The following is a 23149-nucleotide window of genomic DNA, read 5'->3' as shown; positions in this document are numbered from 1 at the left end:
GAAAATTACTCCCACAATGGGGGAAGTGATCATTGGATTAATGGAATTTGAGAAGTTTAATTTATACCACTTAGATTTTGATAAAAGGATATCTTAATTATTGATAGAAAGCACAATGCATTCCTTTATGTATCATTAATATTAGCTGCTTCTGATTTCTTATATGATAGCATGGACTGCAGTTGGCTGCAGTTACTTGTAAGGATACTGATATACTGGTTTGTCTCTAATTCTTTCACCATTTTTCATGCAGCAGTAATCGTGATCTAAGTGGTTCTTCACGGGTCACAGGAGAGGAATATACAAACTTGTTTCTACAGTGCCATGCACAGCTTTATTTACATGGGGATGCTATTAATGCTCAAGAGGCCCTTCCAACCCTCTGTTCAGCTCTATCTACTTTGGTAGCTACCAATGCATTTACCAGGACCAGCCTTATTCAGGTTTGTATTGCAACATTAAAGTGTTTTCTTATATAATATTTCATAGCATCATAATAATTGTTATCTAATCATTTGTAGAAAAATAGCATAAAGAAATGACATAGGAAAATTTGTGTATGACTCTTACATAGGCAAGTTGCCAAGTAATACTGCCTTATACACTTATATAGTAAACCCTCTATAAATCAGGCTAATTGTGGGGAGACCTCTTTTGGAACAGCCAAAACTCTGAAGTATCCAAAGTTTAAAAACTGTGAGTACCCAAGCAATGCTATTCCAGACTTTACCAGTGATTCTGATTAATTCTTGCATAAAAGATCAAGACCACATGGGAGCTGGAGTAGAGTAGAACCATATTGATATAAATTTATATGGCTCTGGAGTACAGTTTTGAGTGTGTGAAGTTGTAAACAAAATGTATGTGGTGCACATAAACCTAATCTATTGTTGAATTTGAAAATTAATTTAACTGTTCCCATTGTGTCTATGATCAAAAAAGAAAATCAACCAATGAGTGGCAATGTTCCTCTTACCCTACACCATTAAGGGTTCAGGAGGCACATGGAACAAGCTGCCTTTGTTTTGAAATGATGCAGTCTGGACTCATTCTGAAGTCCTATCTATAAATCAGATCTTTGGCTGATTTACAACAACGTCTGACACTGTCTGGACAGGCTCTTGTGTATCCCAGATTTTGGTCCAATTTACAAATAGGTCCAGAACACTGAAAGAGTCTGATTTATCCAATATTTGAATTATCGAGGTCTGGTTTATAGAGGGTTTACTGTATATATATATATATATATATATATATATATATATATATATATATATATATATATATATATATAGATATATATATATATATATATATATATATATATATTATTATTATTTTTTCATCACTGATAGGTATGTGCTCTGGCTTTTATGATATAATAGTGTAAAATCTAATGTTTGAAAGAAAAACTTGTTTATCAGGTTTATTCTTAATTTTATGCTTTTATCTGTACAATATAATTTCATAGACAAAGAAAATATGATTAATGCAGTACCTTTGTAAAAATCATATATTATTTAGTAACTGATACAAAAACCATTTTTCAGATGGTTGTTGTAAACCTTTTTGCTCTGAGCTATTTTTTGGGAAAAATCAACATTAAGACTGGTGAAGAAGCTGGTGGAAATAAAGATGAGGAGAAAAGGGAAAATATAAAGGGGTAAGTATGTAATTTATTATCTAGTCTAAGGATGATTTATCATTAACTTTATGATTATCTCATCTAAGTAATGCATTAAGTCTAGGAAAGATTAATTCATCTCATTCATCATCATTATCATCATCATTTACCCTGTGTCAAGTAGCCAGGGCAACCATTTATGCAAGGCAATAAGTAAATTGGCTTCTAATTAAAGAAGTTACAAATATAGCAATGAAAAGAGGAGAAAAGACTTAGATCAGAGAAGTACAACACCCATTTAAAATAAATCCCACTTTTCTCCAGAACCCTACAAATGACCATGAGTACATCTTCACTCACACCAAATGATGTCTCACTGTTCATCAATGTCTGAGGCAAACAGTGGTTTTCAGGCTAAATTGGGTGAGCTTCCCTGATTCATTCATTCTGCCATTCATTCTCTCTTACCAACCTCTTCCATCCCAGCCTTTGTCTCCTTTTTTTCTAAACTCGTCCGCTTTGGAATGGCCACCATTTTCCAAATGTGGGTAGTGACTGGTTCGGTAAGGTGAATAGTGTCCATGACCTAAGATCCCAAGTTGGAGTAAATTGTAGCCCATGGTGACATGTGGCAATCCAATATACATGACCCAGGTCTAAAAACTGGTCATTACTTTATCCTTGCTTGCTCTTTCCCCTAGTGTGTGTGATGGTGAAGATGGCTATTAATGTAATGTAGGGCAGATTTGGCTGTTCAGTTCTTTTCCATTCTTAGGGAGCATCAGGGCTGGAAGTCAGCTGGCACAAGCTGGTTTATTTTGTAACCAAAACTACCTAGGAACAACGATATTTGAGTGGAGATAAAAAATATTAATTGCTGCATGGCTATGAGAGGAGCACCCTAACGTACATTCCATGCTGTTTTGCTAGTCTCATATTTGGTCTTTATTTAGCCATTCCTCAGCAGCTCATAGCTTCAAGTTAGCAGAAGCGGACGGGTTATTATCCTTTTCTCTGATCCACGCTTGTAGACACAATCTTTCACCATCTCTAGCCACCCATTGTGTTGATCCTGCCTGCCTAAACATTTAGCTTCACTGCTGTAAAATCTTTTCATCACTCCAGCACCCTCCATCCTGTCAGTATGATCATACCACCTCAGCACATTTCCTTTTCTCATTTTGCTCTTCACATGACTTCTCTATTCCACACCTACGTTTCTTCATGTCTTAAGTTGGTGACTTCATCTCACACGTGTCTCTTAGAATGTTAATTTTTCTCCCCTCATCCTTTGTTTCTCTTGATGAAGCCAAATAAGTATTTTAGTTTCATATAGCAGGGTAAGTAAAAAGACTCCTCCTCTATGGATTCTTCTTCAGAAAATCTTACTTTTGTGAATCGTGTCTCCCAGCCTCGCAATGGTTTCACTGTGTTTGTTTTATAGTTTGTATTTACTATCTATTCCACAACTTTCAGCACATCAGTTCTTACGCCTATGCATTCACTAACCTCAAACAGTTTTTTGACATGCTTATTAGGTTCTTCAATTTTACTAGATAAGTTGCATTATTTGCTTTTATTATATTTAGATATACGTCAACAGTTTAAATTTTATACCATCTTTAAATAATTTTTAACATTCTAGACTTTACCTTCCACATCACTGTATGTATAGTGATGAGCCATGGGTTCATTACATACTCAAAATTTGAATTGAATCTTTAAGATCCATTTGCTTTTATATGCCATGGTATCTCTTTTTAAACCTCATTACTTTCAAACTTTCTCTCCTCTCTAAACGTATATAATACTGTCCCTGAAAGCTTATCATTTAACTATCATACACCCTCTTGAGAGCCATAAATGGCAGGAACATTATTTTTTCCCTACATCTATCCCTCATGTATCATGCCTAATTGGGGTTGTGAAACCCCCGTGATATAGAAAATTGCAGTAGCCAAATAAGAGAATTAATGGCATTTATTTTAATTGGCTCCTAGACCTCAACTTACTGTATCTTTCCCATTCTTCCCCCTTTTCTCTCACATTTAGAGGCAGTAGTGACATACAAGCAGCTAATCATTTGAATAATAAAACAGCATACAGTAAAAGCTCAACTATCTGGCCCCAGGGTATCCATAAACCCCAAGTATCTGGCAAAAATATTACTGGTCAAAGATGGAAAATATTCCAAGAAAAATCATTGAAAAATTACGAATATCTAACTGCAGCCGTGGGATTGGCGCTGACTCATCTATCTCTAAGGCTGAACTCTTCTCAAACTTTCTGTAGAAACTCCACTTTGGACGATTCTGGGCATATTCCTCTGACTCCTTTATGCCTGATATTAAGATTCTTAAGAATGATGTTTTCTATGCCCTCTCTGCCCTCAAATCTTAGGAAGCTTATGGACCTGATGGAGTGCCTCCTATTGTCCTCAAAAACTGTGCTTCTGTGCTGACACCCTGCCTGGTCAAACTCTTTCGCCTCTGCCTGTCAACATCTACCTTTCCTTCCTGCTGGAAATATGCCTTCATACAGCCTGTGCCTAAGAAGGGTGACCATTTCAATCCCTCATACTACCGCCCTATAGCTTTACTTTCCTATCTATCTAAAGCTCTAGAATTAATCCTTAACTGGAAGATTCAAAAGCACCTTTCCACTTCTGACCTTCTATCTGAGCACCAGTATGGGTTCTGCAAGGGACGTTCTACTGGCGATCTTCTTGCTATCCTAACTGACTCCTGGTCATCCTCTCTTAGCCGTTTCAGTGAAACTTTCTCAGTTGCGCTAGACATATAGAAAGTTTTCGATAGTCTGGCACAACTCTGCTTTCTAAACTGCCCTCTTTCGGATTCTATCCTTCTCTCTGTTTCTTTATATCCAGTTTCCTTTCCAGCCGTTCTATTTCCGCTGTGGTAGACGGTCACTGTTCCTCCCCTAAACCTATCAACAGTGGTGTTCCACAGGGCTCTGTTCTATCACCCACTCTCTTCCTGTTATTCATCAATGATCTTTCCATAACAAACTGTCCTATCCCCTCATATGCTGACGACTACACTCTGCATTACTCAACTTCTTTCAACAGAAGACCCTCTCAACAGGAATTACAAGACTCCAGACTGGAGGCTGCAAAACGCTTAACCTCAGACCATGCTATCATTTCTGATGGGGTAAAAGGAACCTTGTGTCCTTCAATGTCTCAAAAACCCAATTTCTCCACCTATCAACTCAACACAATCTTCCAAACACCTATCCCCTATTCTTCGACAACACTCAGCTGTCACCTTCTTCAACACTAAATATCCTCGGTCTATCCTTAGCTCAAAATCTTAACTGGAAACTTCACATCGCCTTTCTTACTAAATCAGCTTCCTCGAGGTTGGGCGTTCTGTATTGTCTCCACCAGTTCTCGCCCGCACAGATGCTTTCCATATATAAGGGCCTTGTCCGCCCTCGTTTGGAATATGCATCTCACGTGGTGGGGGGGCTTCACTCACACAGCTCTCCTGGACAGAGTGGAGTCTAAGGCTCTTCGTCTCATCAGCTCTCCTCCTCTTACTGACAGCCTTCTACCTCATAAATTCCACCGCCATGTTGCATCTCTTTCTATCTTCTATCGATATTTTCATGCTGACTGCTCTTCTGAACTTGGTAACTGCATGCCTCCCCCCATCCTGTGGCCCTGCTGCACACGACTTTCTACTTATGCTCATCCCTATACTGTCTGAACCCCTTATTCAAAAGTGAACCAGCATCTCCATTCTTTCATCCCCTTCACTTGTAAACTCTGGAACAGCCTTCCTTCGTCTGTATTTCCTCCTGCCTATGACTTGATCTCTTTCAAGAAGAGTGTATCAAGACACCTCTCCATCCGAAATTGACCTCTCTTTTGGCCATTCTGTACTTATCGCTATATGAGAGCAACAGTAAGTGGGCTTTTTTTTTGCACCTTCTTTTTGTTGCCCTTGAGTTGCTCTCTGTGCTGTAAAAAAGAAAAGAAAAATGGCAGTAGCAACAGAGCTCAGCTTACAAGTTCTGTCAAGATGGTAGCTTGAACCAAGACCAAGACCAAGCTGTGTGTGTGTGGGGGTGGGGGTAATGTACAGTTAGGTGGACAATGTAAACAAAGGGGCCATCATAGTTAATGAGTGTGGCCTGTGTCACTTCTGCCGCATCTTAGTACTTTTTGTGAATGTTTTCTTCAGCTATGATTGCTGTTTCCAGTGAAGGGTCACCTGTAAGAGCAGCTGAGGCAATATTGTGAAGGAGCTGTTTGTGGGGCACCATCTTTGTTGTATTCAGCTGATCCACTGTTCTGTTGACTCACCAGCCCACCTGTGGGGCATGTGTGGCTAATGGGTTAACTGTATGCAGGAAAGCATATACAGGGCATTTCTGCTTACATTTGCAACAGAGGTGACACGGCCACACTCATTAACTACAATGTTTCCTTTATTTACAAACTGTTTCCCTCTTGGTCTTGGTCTTGGAGTGGAAAATTCCAATAGGCCGCCACCAATCAAAACGCATGCCTGTGATACATGAGTAATGTCCTTGATGCCCCCAAAGTGTATTTTTTTATATTGCCCCGATATGAAATTAGCAATAGCCAACCCCGCAGTAGATGAGGGATACCTGTAGACACTTTCTTAATTTGTCTGCACAGAAAATTCTGATTTTATGTGTGTCACTGGTTTTCTGTAGAAACTTATTTTCTCACCTTGCTGTCTGCTATCGTCTGCACTCTTTGGATGATTCACCCATATATATTTCCAAACATACAAAACATGCTGATTTCTCTGTATTTCTTATAATCATTATGGTCTATGTTTGTATTAACTGGAGCCATCAATGCTCCATTCCATTCTAAAGAAGGGTTACTGCTTATGTATGCCTTATCTACAAGGATTTCCAGATTGTCACCCAACATGATAATTTCTGCATGTATATCATCTACCCATTTGCCTGTTGACTTTTTTTTTGTGAGGTTGGCACCAATTTTTAATGTAAATAAATAACATGACACTTGTAAGAAGCTGACATAGGTATTGAAGAAGAGAACATATAATTTCAACATGGAATTTGTAACTTGAAAAGTGTAAGTTAATTAAAAACCAGAAACTGCTGTAAATATGAAGATGTTATTTAAAAGCAGCAAAATAATCAGTGTCTTGGTATGCAAGTATTGTTAAGTGGATAACTCACAAAACAGAAGCAGGAAAGGTTAAGATGAAAATGTCATCAACCAAGCAGGAAGATGAACATGCAGCGGGTCACTGTAAAGATATGTACGATTGACTAGATTGATAATGAGGTATGGGAGAGGTGTGGATTTCAAAAGTTGATTTGAGGTTAATATGGTGAGGTAGTAGGAATGAAGGAGCCCTAAGTGGTGAATAGTAACTGTGCATGGTAAGTTACCAGTGAAAGTAGGTAGGGACAACCCTTGATAAACTGTCTTGATTTAGTGAAAGCCTGGCTGTGCAGGGATGGCTTGGAAGTGAATACTGCAAGACAGATGACAGTTTATGAAATGGAATGGAAGAAGTCAGTATAATTATTATTATTATTATTATGATAAGCTACCAAAGCCTCCCTTCAGGGTGCAGATACAACAAGTTGAACCACACAAAATACCAAAAGGTACTGGAGAAAAGCAGTGGCAATGAATAATTAAGAAACTGGCCAGTCTTAGCCAAAAGGAGGAAAATTAAAATTAATGTTTCAAAAGACATTTACACGAGACTTAAATGTAGAAATGTTTGCAGAAAGGACAATCTCATTGGGTAACTGATTCCATAAACTTGTCAACAACGGAAGAAAACATTGTGAGAATTGTGTCGCACAAAAATTCATAGGATTAAAAGCAAGATCGTTTTGACTCAAAGCAAACCTCGTGACCCGGGCAGGAGTAAAAGGATCAGGCAAAACATTGTGTAAGGGATGCCAATTTTTCTTAAAAACTTTAAATAAATTGCTAAGGGCACCAACTTGACGCTGGTGATCAAGATCAAGAACAAGTGCCGGAGAAATAAATTGAATTGAATTGGTAGCACTGTCAAGTAACTTTAAATGGCAATTGGTAGCAGACATCCAAACAGGAGCACAATACTCAAAGTGATGCAAAATGAATGCATAAAAAGATATGATTACAGTTGAGTCACAAGCAAATATTTTGAAGCACTTACAAATTAAGCCTGTCTTCTGTGCAATAGTGGAAGACATGGAACGGATGGGCTTCTCAAATGTCAGTTTAGAATCAAGAGTGACTCCCAACAAACGAATACTAGAAACATCCTTAATCTATTCACCAAAAATATGCAAACAAGGAAGGATGTGGTGGAGTCAAGGTACGGGATCTACTGATGGTGATGGAATGCGTTTTATTAGCATTAAGCTTTATGCCCCAGAGTTGACACCAAGCAGTGATCATTGCCAAGTCCCTATTCAGAAATGCAGCAACTTTACCTCTGTTGCTAGGAGAATGAAAAGAGGAGTATAGAGTTGTATCATCAGCATATGAAATAAGCTTATTTTCGAGGTTAATGCCCAAGTCAGAAATAAAAACGTTAAAAAATAAAGGTCCAGGGACACTGCCCTGAGGAACACAAGAAACAACAGGCAGAGAAGCAGAGCAGGCACCATCAACAACCACACACTGTAATCGATTAGTTGAAAATTCTTTAAAAATTTTGAGAAGACTTCCACCAATACCAAGAAGTTGTAGTTTATAAATTAGAGCCCTATGATTCACAACATCAAAAGCAGAACTAAAATCAATAGCAACAACTCGAGACTCATGCCCACGATCCAAAGAAGACTGTAGGTCATGAGACAGAGTCAAGAGATTGTCACATGTTCCCAAACCCTTATGGAATCCGAACTGAGAATCAGGTAACTGATTGAATTTATCACAGTATATGGCAAGCCATTTAGCCAAAAGCCCCTCAAAGATCTTAGAGAGGATAGGAATAATATAAATTGGGTGGTACTCAGTAGGAAAAGTTGAAGCTGAGGTTCACTTCGGGATGGGGGTGATGTTGGCCTTGCGCCAACAAGAAGGAAAACTACATTGAACCATCAGACTCGAATAATGGAGGCATGCTAGAATTGACACCAAACAAGGAGGATTTAAGAGAAACTTATCATTTGTGTGGTTGAGTAGTTCCTGCAAGAAACTCCTGTATATGAGCATTATAAGCAGCAGCTTCTGCATTTATAACATGCATAAATAACTGAAAAAAAAAAAAGGTAACATCTGTTTATCTTGAAACCCATTGTCATCGTCAAACTTTCTTGGGCTGTGAGACATCATTTGGAGTCAATGATGATGTCAGTAATCTTTGTCAGTCTGAGGACTTGGAAAATAAGGTGTGGAAATGTTCATTGTGATCCATTTTGCAGGTCATTATTTCTTTATGACAAATTTGTTTTCCATGGTAGAGCGGCAAATCACACTGTCATTTCTTGATGTATAAATAAAAAACCCACACTGGCAGACGATAGTTATATTTTTAACCAAACAGTTTCGGTGGACACTGCCACCATCTTCAGTGGTGGCAGTGTCCACCGAAACTGTTTGGTTTAAAATATAACTCTATCATCTGCCACTGTGAGTTTTTTATTTATAAATTTGTTTTCCTCTTCTGTATAAAGGCTTATTTGACTCCCTTATTTGCCTCTGGAAAATATACTCACTAATGCTGCTGCTGCTGATGATGATGATAGAACAGACTAAATATTCAGCTCTTAGGATAAGTTTATGTTGTATCTAAATAACCTATATAATCTGTGGTAATAATATTGAACTGTTCTTCAGTAAATGAGTATTAATTAAAGTTCAGCTCATAGATAAGGTATGGCAAAGTCTTAGGTATCACTTTTAAGTTTCGTGTTTACTTATTACATAAAATTATTTAGGAATTGCATTACAATAATAATGAATACAACTATCATTTACCTCAAAATAGACATGATGAGTGTCTGAAAGTTGTAGAAGAACTGGCCGTGGGGGTCCTGGCTGCCTTGCTCTTGCCCGTCCATACAATTCGTGATCCTGACCAACTTATGACATATCCTGCCCTTCCAGCTGGTAAGCCTTAAGGTTCTGTTAGAACTTGTGTATATTTCTCTAAGTAGTCATCAATAGTTGATGCCCTGTTCCCTTGAGAAATTCTTTCAATAAAGTGACCAGTGGCATGTGTGTGTTTTCTTGTGAAAGCACACAGTGCTTAGTCCATTTTTTTTTCCCCTTGACATTCAGATCATATCATCTAAGCTTCCTCACAGGCATTGTCACTCTCTTATGTAATCCATGCAGTTTTCTCTCATTAGTTGTTCAAAAGCTCCATATCTTCAGATTCCCCTGTTGACTTATTATGTAAAATTGTAAGTGGGGTTTACAATTTGAATTTTCTTGAGGCAATAAAAAATTTTCCTCTACTAGGTTTTGTGGCATCTAAAATGCTTTTTTTTTTAATCTAAAATAGCACTTTAACCCGCCGTCTGCCGGCTATTTGATTTGACTAACCCCAACCCAGCAGTTTTGACTTTTTTTTTTTTTTCAAAAATTCAAAAATTACCTAGATAGAAACAGGGAAAACAAAACATGGAAAACATCAAAATAAGTAAAGCGGAAAGTTGAATCCGTTATGTCTCGTCGTGGGGCCGTAAAGGCAGCCAGCAAAATCCGTAGTTACACAGAACACTAACGAATTTTTTCGTTGTTTTATTTGTTACTCTATGTACTCGCCCTTGTAAATTGTTCTGAGTTTTTTATTTGATGATGAACCACCATGACATGGGCACAGCGCTGAGCACAGCATGCGGGCAGCACACATATGATGTGACGCGCGCGAGGATGTATCTTAAACTAGCGTTTTTTTTTTAATACTTTTTTTTATATTTTTTTTTTCTGTGGTTGCTGTCATGTTGCACTACATAATAATAACACGCCCATATAACAGCTCCCCCAGTTATATAATCCCCAATGTCTTCATTAATGTATGATGTTTCCAGGGTCAAGAGTTACATTGCAAATCAGTGCATTGTATGGTCTTGTTAAATGAGTGTCAAAATTAAGAAAACTGGCATGGTGTGCCCAGTCTGACCACAGATTTGTCCAATTTGAATGTAGAGATATAACAGGATTTCACTAGCATTTGAATCGTTTATATAAGAAACAAAACAAATGTACACTGTATAGCATAATGCATGTGTTGAAAACTAAGTGTGTACCTAATGTAAAATATGATTGGCTGTTAAAGAACTAACAACTTAGGCTCTTTGACACAGGAAAGCACAGTTTTATTATTTTTCTTAACTTTCAACACAAAGCAAATTTTAGATTAGTACTTTGTATATACTTTATCACAAAACTTTGAATTTTTATATGCTTTTTCAGTTCACCTGCTGTTTGAATGGGTTAAATGTGAACAAGGCATGCTTCGTTCAGATGCGATGAAGAAAAAACAGCAAATCTGGCCTGGACTCTGCACATTAGTCAACAACTTGCAACAGCTCTTGAAATCTTTTAGTGCAACCAAATGTAAGTAGGGTAATGAATATTTAGATTTCATATTGTATGAGTGACAGGTCAGGTAAATGTGATACCAAACAAATATTTTGCTAATATATGATGACTAAGAATGCACAATATATTAATACTTTATTTACTTTGTAGATGCAGATGTGCCACTTACAGAAGACTGGGATTTGCAGGGATTTGAACCACTGCAGAGGATGCTGAATAAATACAAGTCAGTATATATATATATATATATATATATATATATATATATATATATATATATATATATATATATATATATATATATATATATATATATATATATATATATATATATATATATATATATATATATATATATATATATATATATATATATATATATATATATATATATATATATATATATATATATATATACATATATATATATATATATATATATATATATATATATATATATATATATATATATATAAATAGATAGATAGATAGATAGATAGATAGATAGATAGATATAGATATATTTAATCAAAATTTATTTACTTATTGATTTACCCAATTTTTTAATTTATTGATTTATATACTTATATACATTGTTTTAATTTGACAACAAGAATGGATAAGAGTAACACCTATTTTAGCCTGAAATGGTTTTCTTCAGACGTTTATAGGTTGTGAAACTGCCTTTGCTACATTGATAGTGCATGCAGTCATTTGTAAAGGTTAAGACGGCAGTGGGACCCATTTCATGGACAGTTTTTCACCTTTACTCATGCTTTTCTTTCTTCTTGTTTCCATGTTTTGAATTGATTTACAAAGGCCCAACCTTTCCATTGAAAATAGGATAGATAATAATGGTTTTGATGCCCTTTCAGGTATCGTGAAGGTCTGTCCAGACTCAGCCCTGAGGAATATAACTGTCTTCGTGCTTCTCGGCTCACAGATGTAGCCATGTGGTTTACTGAGCAGATAATTGATGGAAATTCTGTAATTAGGGTGAGTTTCAATGGGTTATTAGAAATTTAAAGCTGACATATTTTATATACATTATGATTAGTCTTCTATTTTCATACAATTATATTCTGTGAACAGGTATGTGAAAAAAGTGAAGGAGGAGTGACCTTTGAAGCCATGCAGAATTCAAATCCTCCAGTGGATGAAGTTCGTGCCCTTGAGCAGCTCTCTTTGCATCCCAAGTGTGAGGTACAAATTCCCCAACAAATTATTTGCTTAGACACTAATAACATAAGGTTATACGTACTTTCTTGAGTAAATTCAAATCTGGGTGTAATTAATTAATTTTATCTTAAATTTTATAGTATTTATTCTCTTCATCCCTCTATTTATATAGATACCAAACAGCTAAGAAGGATTTATATACTTTTGCCTCAACTCTGAATTTAAAATTAATCTTTAACATCTATTGATTTCCCGTTTCTGTTGAGTTACTCTATTGTTCCATTCTCCAAGTAGCTCTTTCCACACCATACATACACAGTAATTCACACAATCCACCAAGTTTATCATATAATTCCTCCAGATCCAAGAATGTCAGCAACAATTTACCCATTTCTCTATGCCCTTTTTAGTGAAATGTTGACACCAGAGGAACATCTCATTATTGGGATCCTCAGCCACTAACCACATTTACATCTGTATTGGGACATTGTTATACTATCTTGCAGTCATCAGTTAAACCCCATGCTCAGTGTCCTTTTATCATGTCCTAGGAGTCAAACCATTTTTTGTTACAAATAGCTTTTTCTCTTATCTATCCTCCGGTATTTTTTATATTGGTATACAATCAAAATGAAGTGCTCAAAATGCAATCATCTCTTTATTATTAGATCATTCAAATGAATCTGCTTTTTCATTCAACTTTGTAATAGTTTTGTCATTATTATTGCTATTGTTAATATATTGTTCAGCAGATATTTGATAAATAATATCTCCCTGTGTTTCACTCTGTTATACTATAATTTGTTTATAGTATACTAGTGAACTTTAAACAAACACACAAAAAAAGAGTAAAATAGTATCACACGTTTATAGGAAAAGCCATCATCGAGACGAGGAAAAGTGGGAATCCTGAAACCACAAGGATCTCTGGAGCGTGCAAGAGAAACAAGGGACCAGCAAGACTCCACAGAGGGCTCAGAAAAGTTACCAAAAGGGGTTGGAGAAAATGAAGATTTAAGAGAAAAAGGTAAAAAAATAATTTACATTTTAAGTAATGTTCATCTTTATCATGAAACATATCACAATGGGAAACAATTTAATAACCTGTATTTACTTTTTATTGGAAAATGTAACACTAAAAGTCACATAAAAACTTTTATGATATATATATGATTATAGCTATGAGGAAGGTGATCATTTAGGTTTTAATGCTGCAATCTTCATGATATATTTACTGGAGAGTGTTGCATCTGTATTATCACTCGGAGATTACCCTTAAATGTTGCTATTGTGATTTAATCAAATTGCTGCAATTCACTTTGCTGGCCATCATTGATTAAATCAGACCCTTCCACACCACTTAACCCCTTCACTGCGGCCGGGCAAAAACAGTGCCCTGCCCTGTATCTGGTCTGGCCGTGCGTGCAAAATTTCAAAGGTCGCTACTGAATATAACAAGTTTTAAGCCATACACTCAACGTAATCATTCTCTCTCTCTCTCTCTCTCTCTCTCTCTCTCTCTCTCTCTCTGTCTCCGTCTCCGTCTCCGTCTCCGTCTCCGTCTCCGTCTCTCTCTCTCTCTCTCTCTCTCTCTCTCTCTCTCTCTCCCCAAGGGAAGTGGAACTCCACACACATACACATATATCAATTCTTTCTCATTAGTTTTGTTATTTTCTGTTAGAATTGATTGTTACTGTGAAGTACAATTGCACACAAGTCACACGGTCTTACTCAATAATTACATTGTAAGTCAAATAAGACCCAGTATCATATCGACTTACATCCTAAATACAATCGTACAATATCCGGAAGAAATAACTCATATGCTGGCTAAAGCAAGCCAGGACGCAGTATGCGCGTCCTCGGTATTGTATAGAACGCATAAGGATGCAGTATATGCATCCTCGTGTTGAAGGGGTTAATTTGAATGTTCTGCTCAAATTTCATGGGTTTGCATGACTTACCCTGCAGCATGACAGCATATCTGGCCCTTGTAGATGTCCTCACAGGAAAAGAAATGTCCTAGGAGGAAAGGACAAGACAAAGTGAAAAGTATTCTAAGTAAAGTGACAGCAGTAACAATGCTTTGTGACTTGTGACAGCATTAGTGAGAGTGATGTAGAGAGTGATGATGTCACTTCGCCATCTGTATTGCATTGTTTTATACCACATCACCCTTCCTCACCTTCTCACAATCATCCTGCACCAGCTTTTTCTACCTCTTCACCTGACCCTACTGTTCCCAAGCTTTTTCCCCGTGTCCTGACTAATTAACCTCTCTTACTCTTGCCCATCGTGCCTTCATCCCCTCATCATTCATCCTTATCACCATTGCTTGGGTCTTCATCTCACACTTCATTCAAAAGCTTTCACCATCCCCATCAAGCTCTGAGTAGGAGTAAAAGTAAATCGGTTAAGTATATGTTGTCTAAACTATTTCAGTGTAAACAACAAATCATATTTTTAATTCTCAATCAATAAAGGAAGAAAGTGAAAGTGTGAAAAAAATGGCAGTTTGCCACCACCCTTGCCATCAGTGCGTTCATCTGCTCAGGGACCCTTTCTTGCTGGCAATTCACACCCTAGCTACATTTAACACCCTGTAGCATTACTATTATGCAATGTAATACAGTTTGGATTTCATCACTTTGTTCATTGATATAAGGCTTTATACAATACAAATAAACAAACAAACAAACAACCCCCCCAAAATAATTAGCCGCTTCATGGCAATATATCTGACCCTCATGGATTCAAAATAATGTCTTTCGTCCTAACTGAGCCACCATGGAAACCACATCAAGCACCTTGAGAAAATATAGGAAACCACAGTGACAAGTTAGGAGGAAAGGATGGGACAAAGAGTGAAGATTATTCTTAGTATAATGACAGCAGTGATGATACATGTGTGAGCAATGACAGTGGTAGTGTGAGTGATGTAGAGAGTGATAATGTCACTTCACCATCTACACTGCACTCTGTTACCCCAGCAAAGGTTTCTATTGCAGGTGCAAGTAAAATGGGCACGCGTCACATGTGTGTAGGAGGTGAAACGTGTGGTCACACTGTTCGCATTCTCATTCCTGACCACAACACCCTTATTCCCCTAGTTTATTACCACAACACCTTTCCTCACCACAGCACCCTTCTTCACCTAATTCCTCACGACATCACCCTTCCTCATCTTCCCACAATCATCCTGCACTAGCTTTTCCTACCTTTTCACCTGATCCTTCCTGCTCTAATCTGTTTCCCCATGTCCTGATTTATCTCTCCCACTCGCACATCCTGCCTTTATCCCCCCATCATTCATCCTCATCACCATTACCATTGCCTGACCTCCATCTCACAATTCATTCAAGACCTTCCACCATCCTTGTCCAACTCTAAGGAGGAGTAACAGTAAGTGAGTAGAGTATATGTCGTCTAAATTAGTTCAGTGTAAAGAACAATTTATATTATTGATATACAATCATGAGAGGGAAGAAAGAGAAACTCTGAAGTATGTGGCAATTTGCTGCCACCCTCTTGCCAGCCTGCATTAGCTGCAGTGCATCCTTGGCTGAGGCCCTATCCAGACTGCCTCAATACCCGTTTTGTGCTGGCAGCTCATTCCCTAGATATATTTCACGTTTGCTAGTTGGACTATTGCACATATTGCAAATTGAATTTCACCTCTGTGTTCAGTGAGTTTAGGAACTTCATACAATATGAATAAACAGCATCAAAAGTTAGCAGCTCTTTTTTACGTTGTTTCAAGGACATTCTATGAAAACAATGCCTGTCATTTAAGGGTTACTTTGGAATATAAAAGTAACATGAAATCAGTGTAATTTTTTTTTCTGAGACTTGCTTGCCTACTCTGGTGTAAACAAAACAAATAAGTGAGATTATAAGGCATTTTCTCATGGAGATTCACTCACAGGGCAGCACTATCAGCAGTTACAACTGCCGACACAAGCACAACAACAGTCACAGCCACAACAGCAACAACAACCTCAGGATCAGCAGCTGCAACAACAGGAGCAGCAACAGCAGCAGGGCACAGGTGCAGGACAACCTCGTGCACCTCGAACACGTACCAATGTGGCATTGCAGGCCATCATGAAGAGAAATTCAGCAATGCAAGAAGCTAAACAGGTAAAGGCTATTCCTGTTATTTTTAGAGGGATGATACAGACAATTCTTTTGCAGAAGAACAAATTTTGTAAAAAATGCTAAGATATTTTTCAATCAGACGTGTATTTTAGCTTGTCAAAATTATTATTTTGTTGAATGGTCCTTTTGATTTTATTCTTACAAATATATTGACTAACTTTATACAGTGAGGATGTGGTCCAAAAAACTTGATGTAAAATGAATTATTGTCTAGTAAAGCAGTTCAGTGGAGATGCACATTTAATACTTTCAACTCCTAGAAAACCAAATGGATATGTAATCATTCACTGTCATGTGAATCAGATTATGGTCCTTTTCAGTGTGGATCTGTTTTATCTTTCCAACTTTTTGTAGTTTACATTTCATCCCATTTTTTCAATGTTGATTATAGTAACTGCTTTCCATTTTCCTTACAGGTAACATTTAGAACTCCATCTCCAACTGTGTCTCCAAACCCTTCTGAAGCTTCAAGTGATAGTCATCGTAGTCAGTTATCTACTCCTCCCCTTTTAACTCCCACTTTCCAGCGGGATCCACTCATAAGCTCCCCTATGCCTCCCCATCATGGGCAAATATTCCAGATGGGTTTACCTCAGGGACATGGAAATTCCTTGGGAAGACAGAACCAAGGGAATGACAACAACTTTTCAAATCAGCAACATTTTGGGGGCCCGCCTCCATGGGGAGGAGTTGGTGTCCTAAGTGCAAATCTTTCCTCCCAGTCTAATATACAAAGGCCTTTACTTCAACCGAATCCATTGATAAATACTAATGTTAATTTCAAAGGTCAGAGCAGTGTTAGTGGAAATTCTCAAAATATTCTTCAGCAGTTACAGTCATCCAAAGGTCTGTCAGACATGTCAGCTGGAATTTTTAGTCGACCATCAATGGAAGGATTCCATCAACTAGGTGGTCCAGTTCCACCCAGACCAACCCTGGACATCACTAATAGAATGAGAGAACCAGGACCAAGAATGATGGAAATGATGGGGATGACCCATTCACTACCTTCCTTTGGACATGCTGAGGGCTTGTCAAATACTTGTAGAATTAGACCCCCTGGTACTGAAGCAATGGGATTAGATAGTTCTCACATGAATCAGGTACCTTTCAGGGGTCAGCAAGAACAGCAGGATATAGATAAGAATGGTTCCCAGGGTAAAATGAACCCTGTCACTCACTCAGTGTTTACATCCAGTGCCATGAATTCTCATCCTTATGGTATGGAGTGTAGGCAGAATATAAGTGGAACGAATGGATCGGGCATGTCTGGTCCAGGGAGGAGTGGATTTGGAGATGATGTAGGACCATCAAGAGGTCCAGGTCTTGGCTGGGGAGCAGGGCAGAGTGAAGGTAAAAACTACCCTGTGATTCATCCTCCTCCACCTCCTCCTCCCCCTCCTACTTTGGCTAATCTCCTGCAGCAGCAGGCTCATGTTGATATGAGGCTTGGCCTTCCTGGGGATCATGGGACAGAGCAACTTAACCCTGGGCTTGCAAGACTTTCTGCAGGCCACTCTGTCCACACCTCTACCATGAGTTCTCACAGCTCTCCAAGTATTGGCTCACTTGGTGCTGTTCATCTGGGTATGCTGCCCATGCCTTCCTCTCAGCCTCCACGTCCTGCACCTCACAGCCAGCTGCCAAGGGGGCAACATTTCTTGCAGGAGGTAAGGACTTAAAATTGCCTGTGATTATTGATGTGATTATGTCAGAATTTATATATTTTTTTTCTGACTCAGGAAACAAATAGGTATTTAAAAAAAAAAAATTCATGTTGACTTTATAACCCTGCTTGTTTTCTTTAGTGTCACTATTCATGTGGGAAAACACACACACACACACACACACACACACACACACACACACGCACGCATGCACGCACGCACGCACATGCACGCACCCTTTTTTGACCTGGGGTTGACCTGGGTCAACCCCAGGTCAACCCCAGACCCCCTATACCCCTTTCACATTGTACTTTTTTTCTATTTTATTTCAGTATTGTATTTTTAACATGTATATTTTCAGCTTTACAGCTGCAATCACTTAATAAACTGTTTATTATTATTATTATTATTATTATTATTATTATTATTATTATTATTATTATTATTATTATTATTATTATTATTATTATGCATGCACACACACACACACACACACACACACACACACACACACACACAGAGGTAAACTAGGTAAATTTTTTTAGAAACATTTATTGAATGATAAGGGAAAGAAAGGCATGAGTGAGATGAGGAGATTCTGGGAGGACTTAGGACAGTGTTTAAAAAACTTTGGAAGTGAAAGAAGAATTCTTGTGTTAGGAGATATGAATGCAAACGTTGGAAACAGGGAGATTGGTGGTGTGCAGTGGCGTTCCTGAGGGGGGGGGCGAGGGGGGGCTGTTTGAAATCGCCCCCCGGGCCCCAAAGTGAGGGGGGCCCCAAAATGCGAAATTTAACCATTGCTGCTATGGCAGGAGGACAAGCTAAATTCAGTGGCCCCAAAATGTGCTCGCCTCTCACCCCATAAGAGGGGCCCCAAATGGGAATGAGCCCCCCGGGCCCCAAAATGTCTAGGAACGCCCCTGGTGGTGTGGTTGGGAAATTGGGTGTGGATGGAGTGAACGAGAATGGATTATACCTTGTGGATGTTTGTGCTCAGAGAGGTTTGTTCTTGGCAAACACTTTCTTCCAGCACAATCTAATTCACAGGTATACATGGGCAAGGGGAGACATGAGGAGTGTTATAGATTATATAGCTGTGGATATGAGGTTGCGACATAAAGTAATAGATGCAAAAGTTGTGAGTGGGATGTATGGTGGATCTGATCACTTCATGGTAGTAGCCAAAATAAGAATGAAAGAGAAATGGGAATTCAGAGGGAATGGGAAGAGGGAAAAGGGTAGGAAGGACCTAGCAAGTGAGAAATTGCCATTTTTTTTTTTTTTTTTTTTTTTTTTTTTTTAATGTTTAGCCTGTAGTACTGGTAGACTTTCTTGACAGGGCCTTCTGGCTGGTCCCAGCCCAGTATGGTGCAGGCGAGTGTTTGATAGTGGTGCCATCTTGTTCATCTCATGCTTCACCTTGGAGCTCATTTTTGATCCACTTAAGAGAGTTTATTTAGAATCTGGGTTGATAGGCGGTCTTCAGGACAGCATGTGGGTAGTCTTAAGCCACTCAGCAGTGACTGAAAATTGTCAGCTTGTAGCAGTAGGCGGGGCTTGAACCTGGGTCCTCCAGGACGTTGCACCAGCATGCTGACCTCTCAGCCACCGTCTCCCCCATAAAATGACATCAGTTTTGTAAAAATGAACTTGGCACATGCTGGCTAAGTTACATTAGCTGAGGTATATTCCAGTCATCTCTATTCCCTTCTTCCTTTTCTTTATTTGAACTTGTGTATGAGATATTAAGTATATTACAAACTCTGTTTTGCTTCTAGTTTTTCCGTCTTTCCCAACAGCAGTCAGTTGACCTGACTCCCACTACATTGCCAGTCAGAAAAAGTGTTATTACATGGAATTCCAATGACATTTCTGTAAACACATGATCTTTTGTTAGCCAGAAGTAGATGATTGAGGTAAATGCTATGATGGGATCCTAGTATTTCTCTTCTTGCTCTGAAAGTGTAGCTTGGAAAATCATGGTCTGTCAAGGTGCACCTCATGATCTATAGTAAATGGGTTCTCAGACACAGAAATTGAAGTGTAATTAGTATGGGAAACTGCAAATTATCATATTATTTTATGCCACTTTTCTGTTACACTAAACATTTCATTCCATTTAGTATTTATGAACCTTTCATATATATTTTTTTTATATATTTAAGAATTTGAAATAAGAAAAATTGTGACTATGAAACATTATAAATTTGTCAAGTACAATTTTTATTAATTTTACAGTACTTACACTTGTTTCAGGGTGGTGAAGGTGAAGGCCCATCAGGCAATACCTACTCTTTATTTAGTCCCATGAGTGGAAGCAGCATGGGTATGGGGACAGGCCCCAGTCGTACAGTTCCTCACCCACTCTACCCCAGTGCTTCTCAGCCGAGTGGACAGCAGGTAATTTTTTTTATGTAGCTTTGATGTTTAGTGATGATGAGTGAAAGGTTAGGCATGCACATAATGACCCCTCACTCGACAATTTTGCTTTTGGTACAAGGTTCATGCATCTCATATGGGCAACAGTTATATGTAATTGGCAAGGTCTCAAGTTTGATGACTTAGATACAGTCCTAATGGATAGCCTAAAGTATGACACCATAGATTGGCCATGAAGCTGCTCCTGGCAGAATAATTGCTGATATTAGTAGCTAATTTGGATATTATTATTAATATAGTCATCACTGATAAGCTATCAGTATAACCCTCCCCTGGCAAGTTTCTTTGGGATGTAAATAATATTTTTTAACAGTGGCTATTTTATTTAGTATCTTTAGCTTCTGTTTTGTTATTAGATTTGCTGGAGGTAATTGTATTTCACTTATTCCATCTATTATTATTATTATTATTATTATCATTATCATTAAAAGGATTATATTTCTTTTATACAATGAATATTATGTTGATTTTACAGTCACTTTGGTCTGGTCCGGGCCCTTCTCCACTAGAGCGTCTCCTTGAACAAAAGAAATACAGCAGTGTTCCTAAGTGAAGCCAGAAGAGATGGTGATGTGGAATTGAATAAATGCTATATCTGAAATGGCCCAGCGTGGTACATGGCTATACTGCTGTCGCTATGGAGGAGACAAATGAAGAGCTGCTGCCAAGGTGAGTTTCCCACAAAAGGAGCTCATGGTACTTCTTCAGTCACTACTGCTGGACAGGACTTAATTGGTTAGGTCATACAATTGACAGTCAACTAGTCATGGTTGCTGGAGTAACCATGTAGTGCTCTTTGTTGTAGTTGTGAGGAGACTGGCAAGAAATGACCCTGGAAGGCAATTATTGAACCTGAGATATACAAATGTGAAATGTATGTTGCATTTGAAAAGTCAGTATAGATTTTTATGTGTAGCTGATATGTTATATTCAGTGCACGGATGTGGCTTTTTCTCACTCTGGAACTCCTGTGGCTAAGGTTGTTTCTTAATGTGTGGATGTGGAGAGTATACCATGAATTGCATTGTAATTGCTTGTACATTACTCATACAAGTAAGGCTATGCATCATTTTGCCAATATTTACATAGAGTATGTAAAGCAATGCTGATAGCCACAGATTATAGAGGTCTTTGTTCTCTTTGGCCATGTGTCATTAGTCAAAAATATATTTGTGATGTTTAATCTTTTATAACAAATTTTGTTGAGCTGTAATCTATGTAATAGCACTTCCACATTTATTACAGGCATTTAACTCTTTATTATGAAACTCAACTCAGCAAGAGTACTTAAACATAATTTCCATTGGTTCATTGTTTTGGTAGCTATTCCATATACAGACATTGTTACATTATGTTTTGTGATATACATCTAATGAGTGAAATAAATTTTCCACAAGTATGAAATTGATTTTAGAAATACACTTTTCATTATAGATTTTCACAAACCATTCAGTAAAACATACGAGAATATTTATTGCCACAGTATATATATATATATATATATATATATATATATATATATATATATATATATATATATATATATATATACACACACACACACACACACACACACACACACACAGCAAATCCTCGATATGATGGACTAATTGGGGGGGAACTCAGTCCATTAATGGTGAAAGTCCATTGTAAGCGGCGTAAATTTAAAAATACGTATAACAATACGGATGAACCTAATAAACGTAGGTATATAGTTTTTATTATTGTGTGTGTTGTCTGCACATTGTCTGTATAGCAGCACAGCACATTTGGCAATGGACTGGAGGCACTGAGGCTGCCAGGTTGGCTGTGGGGCCCTGCAGGGTGGCCATATTGTTATGGGTATGGATAAAATTTTACAAGTGCACCAGTTTCGCACTGGCAGACAAAATGGTTTGTTTTTAGTAGTTTTCGGTGTGCTATGAAATAATCTGCTAACTGTTTCTGTCACAAATCATAAAATGATTGACTTTATGATGTCTGTTGTACAACCACCACTGCTGCCCGCCACTGGAGCCGCAAAATAGCTCGCAGAGAGAGGTTCAACTTGCTTACTGTTTCTATAATTCACTCACCTGTCACAAAGATCACAAATGGACAAACTAGAACAAAATCAGGCAAATTAATGTTTTTTCCTGCTGTGTATTCCCCAGGTGTGCATGCCTGGTGGACAGCAGAGCGACTTATTTCAGTGAGGAGGTATTTCTCGTAACACCGGCCGGCATGGTAAACCACCCCCGCCGCCGCCATGTCCTGTCCTGCGCTGCTTATTTCCGCCACCCCAATGCTTGTGCCGAGTAAATTTTAACAAACCAAATGTAACTTAACCTAACCTACCTAATGGGGGGGGCTTGGCCCCCCTTGACCCCCTTAAGCTGTGTCAGTACCAACACTCACAAACACTTCGCTATTTTCCATTACAGTTGCATCCTGGATTGATGCATAAGATTTTCTCGTGGTAAAAATACGTTCTTCATTTGAATGGGAATCACATGGGGGAAAATATTCCATCAGGTGTGCTAATAAAGACTACAGTAACCGAAG

General features: G+C 38.1%; 1 protein-coding gene across 3 annotated transcripts in view; it reads left to right on the top strand.

Annotated features, from left to right (window-relative positions):
* Positions 1 to 22009, top strand: part of LOC126998932 (nonsense-mediated mRNA decay factor SMG7-like) — a 36489-nt gene extending 14480 nt beyond the window's left edge. The window contains exons 7-18 of one of the 3 annotated variants that reach the window (XM_050861192.1): positions 257 to 443; positions 1551 to 1663; positions 9598 to 9719; positions 11031 to 11174; positions 11310 to 11385; positions 12035 to 12155; positions 12252 to 12362; positions 13212 to 13365; positions 16264 to 16478; positions 16913 to 18166; positions 20405 to 20566; positions 21081 to 22009. In XM_050861192.1, the coding sequence (XP_050717149.1) occupies positions 257 to 443; positions 1551 to 1663; positions 9598 to 9719; positions 11031 to 11174; positions 11310 to 11385; positions 12035 to 12155; positions 12252 to 12362; positions 13212 to 13365; positions 16264 to 16478; positions 16913 to 18166; positions 20405 to 20566; positions 21081 to 21158 (2737 nt within the window). In that variant the 3' untranslated portion in view covers positions 21159 to 22009. Of the gene's footprint in view, positions 1 to 253; positions 444 to 1550; positions 1664 to 9597; positions 9720 to 11030; positions 11175 to 11309; positions 11386 to 12034; positions 12156 to 12251; positions 12363 to 13211; positions 13366 to 16263; positions 16479 to 16912; positions 18167 to 20404; positions 20567 to 21080 lie in introns of all 3 variants that reach the window. The other 2 variants (XM_050861193.1, XM_050861191.1) reach the window with 2 other exon arrangements.
* Positions 22010 to 23149: the final 1140 nt, after the last annotated feature.

Source organism: Eriocheir sinensis, chromosome 15, assembly GCF_024679095.1.
Source record: "Eriocheir sinensis breed Jianghai 21 chromosome 15, ASM2467909v1, whole genome shotgun sequence".
Lineage (NCBI taxonomy): Eukaryota > Metazoa > Arthropoda > Malacostraca > Decapoda > Varunidae > Eriocheir > Eriocheir sinensis.
Note: the sequence above shows the minus strand (reverse complement) of the source record. Positions and strands in the feature narration are given on the sequence as shown.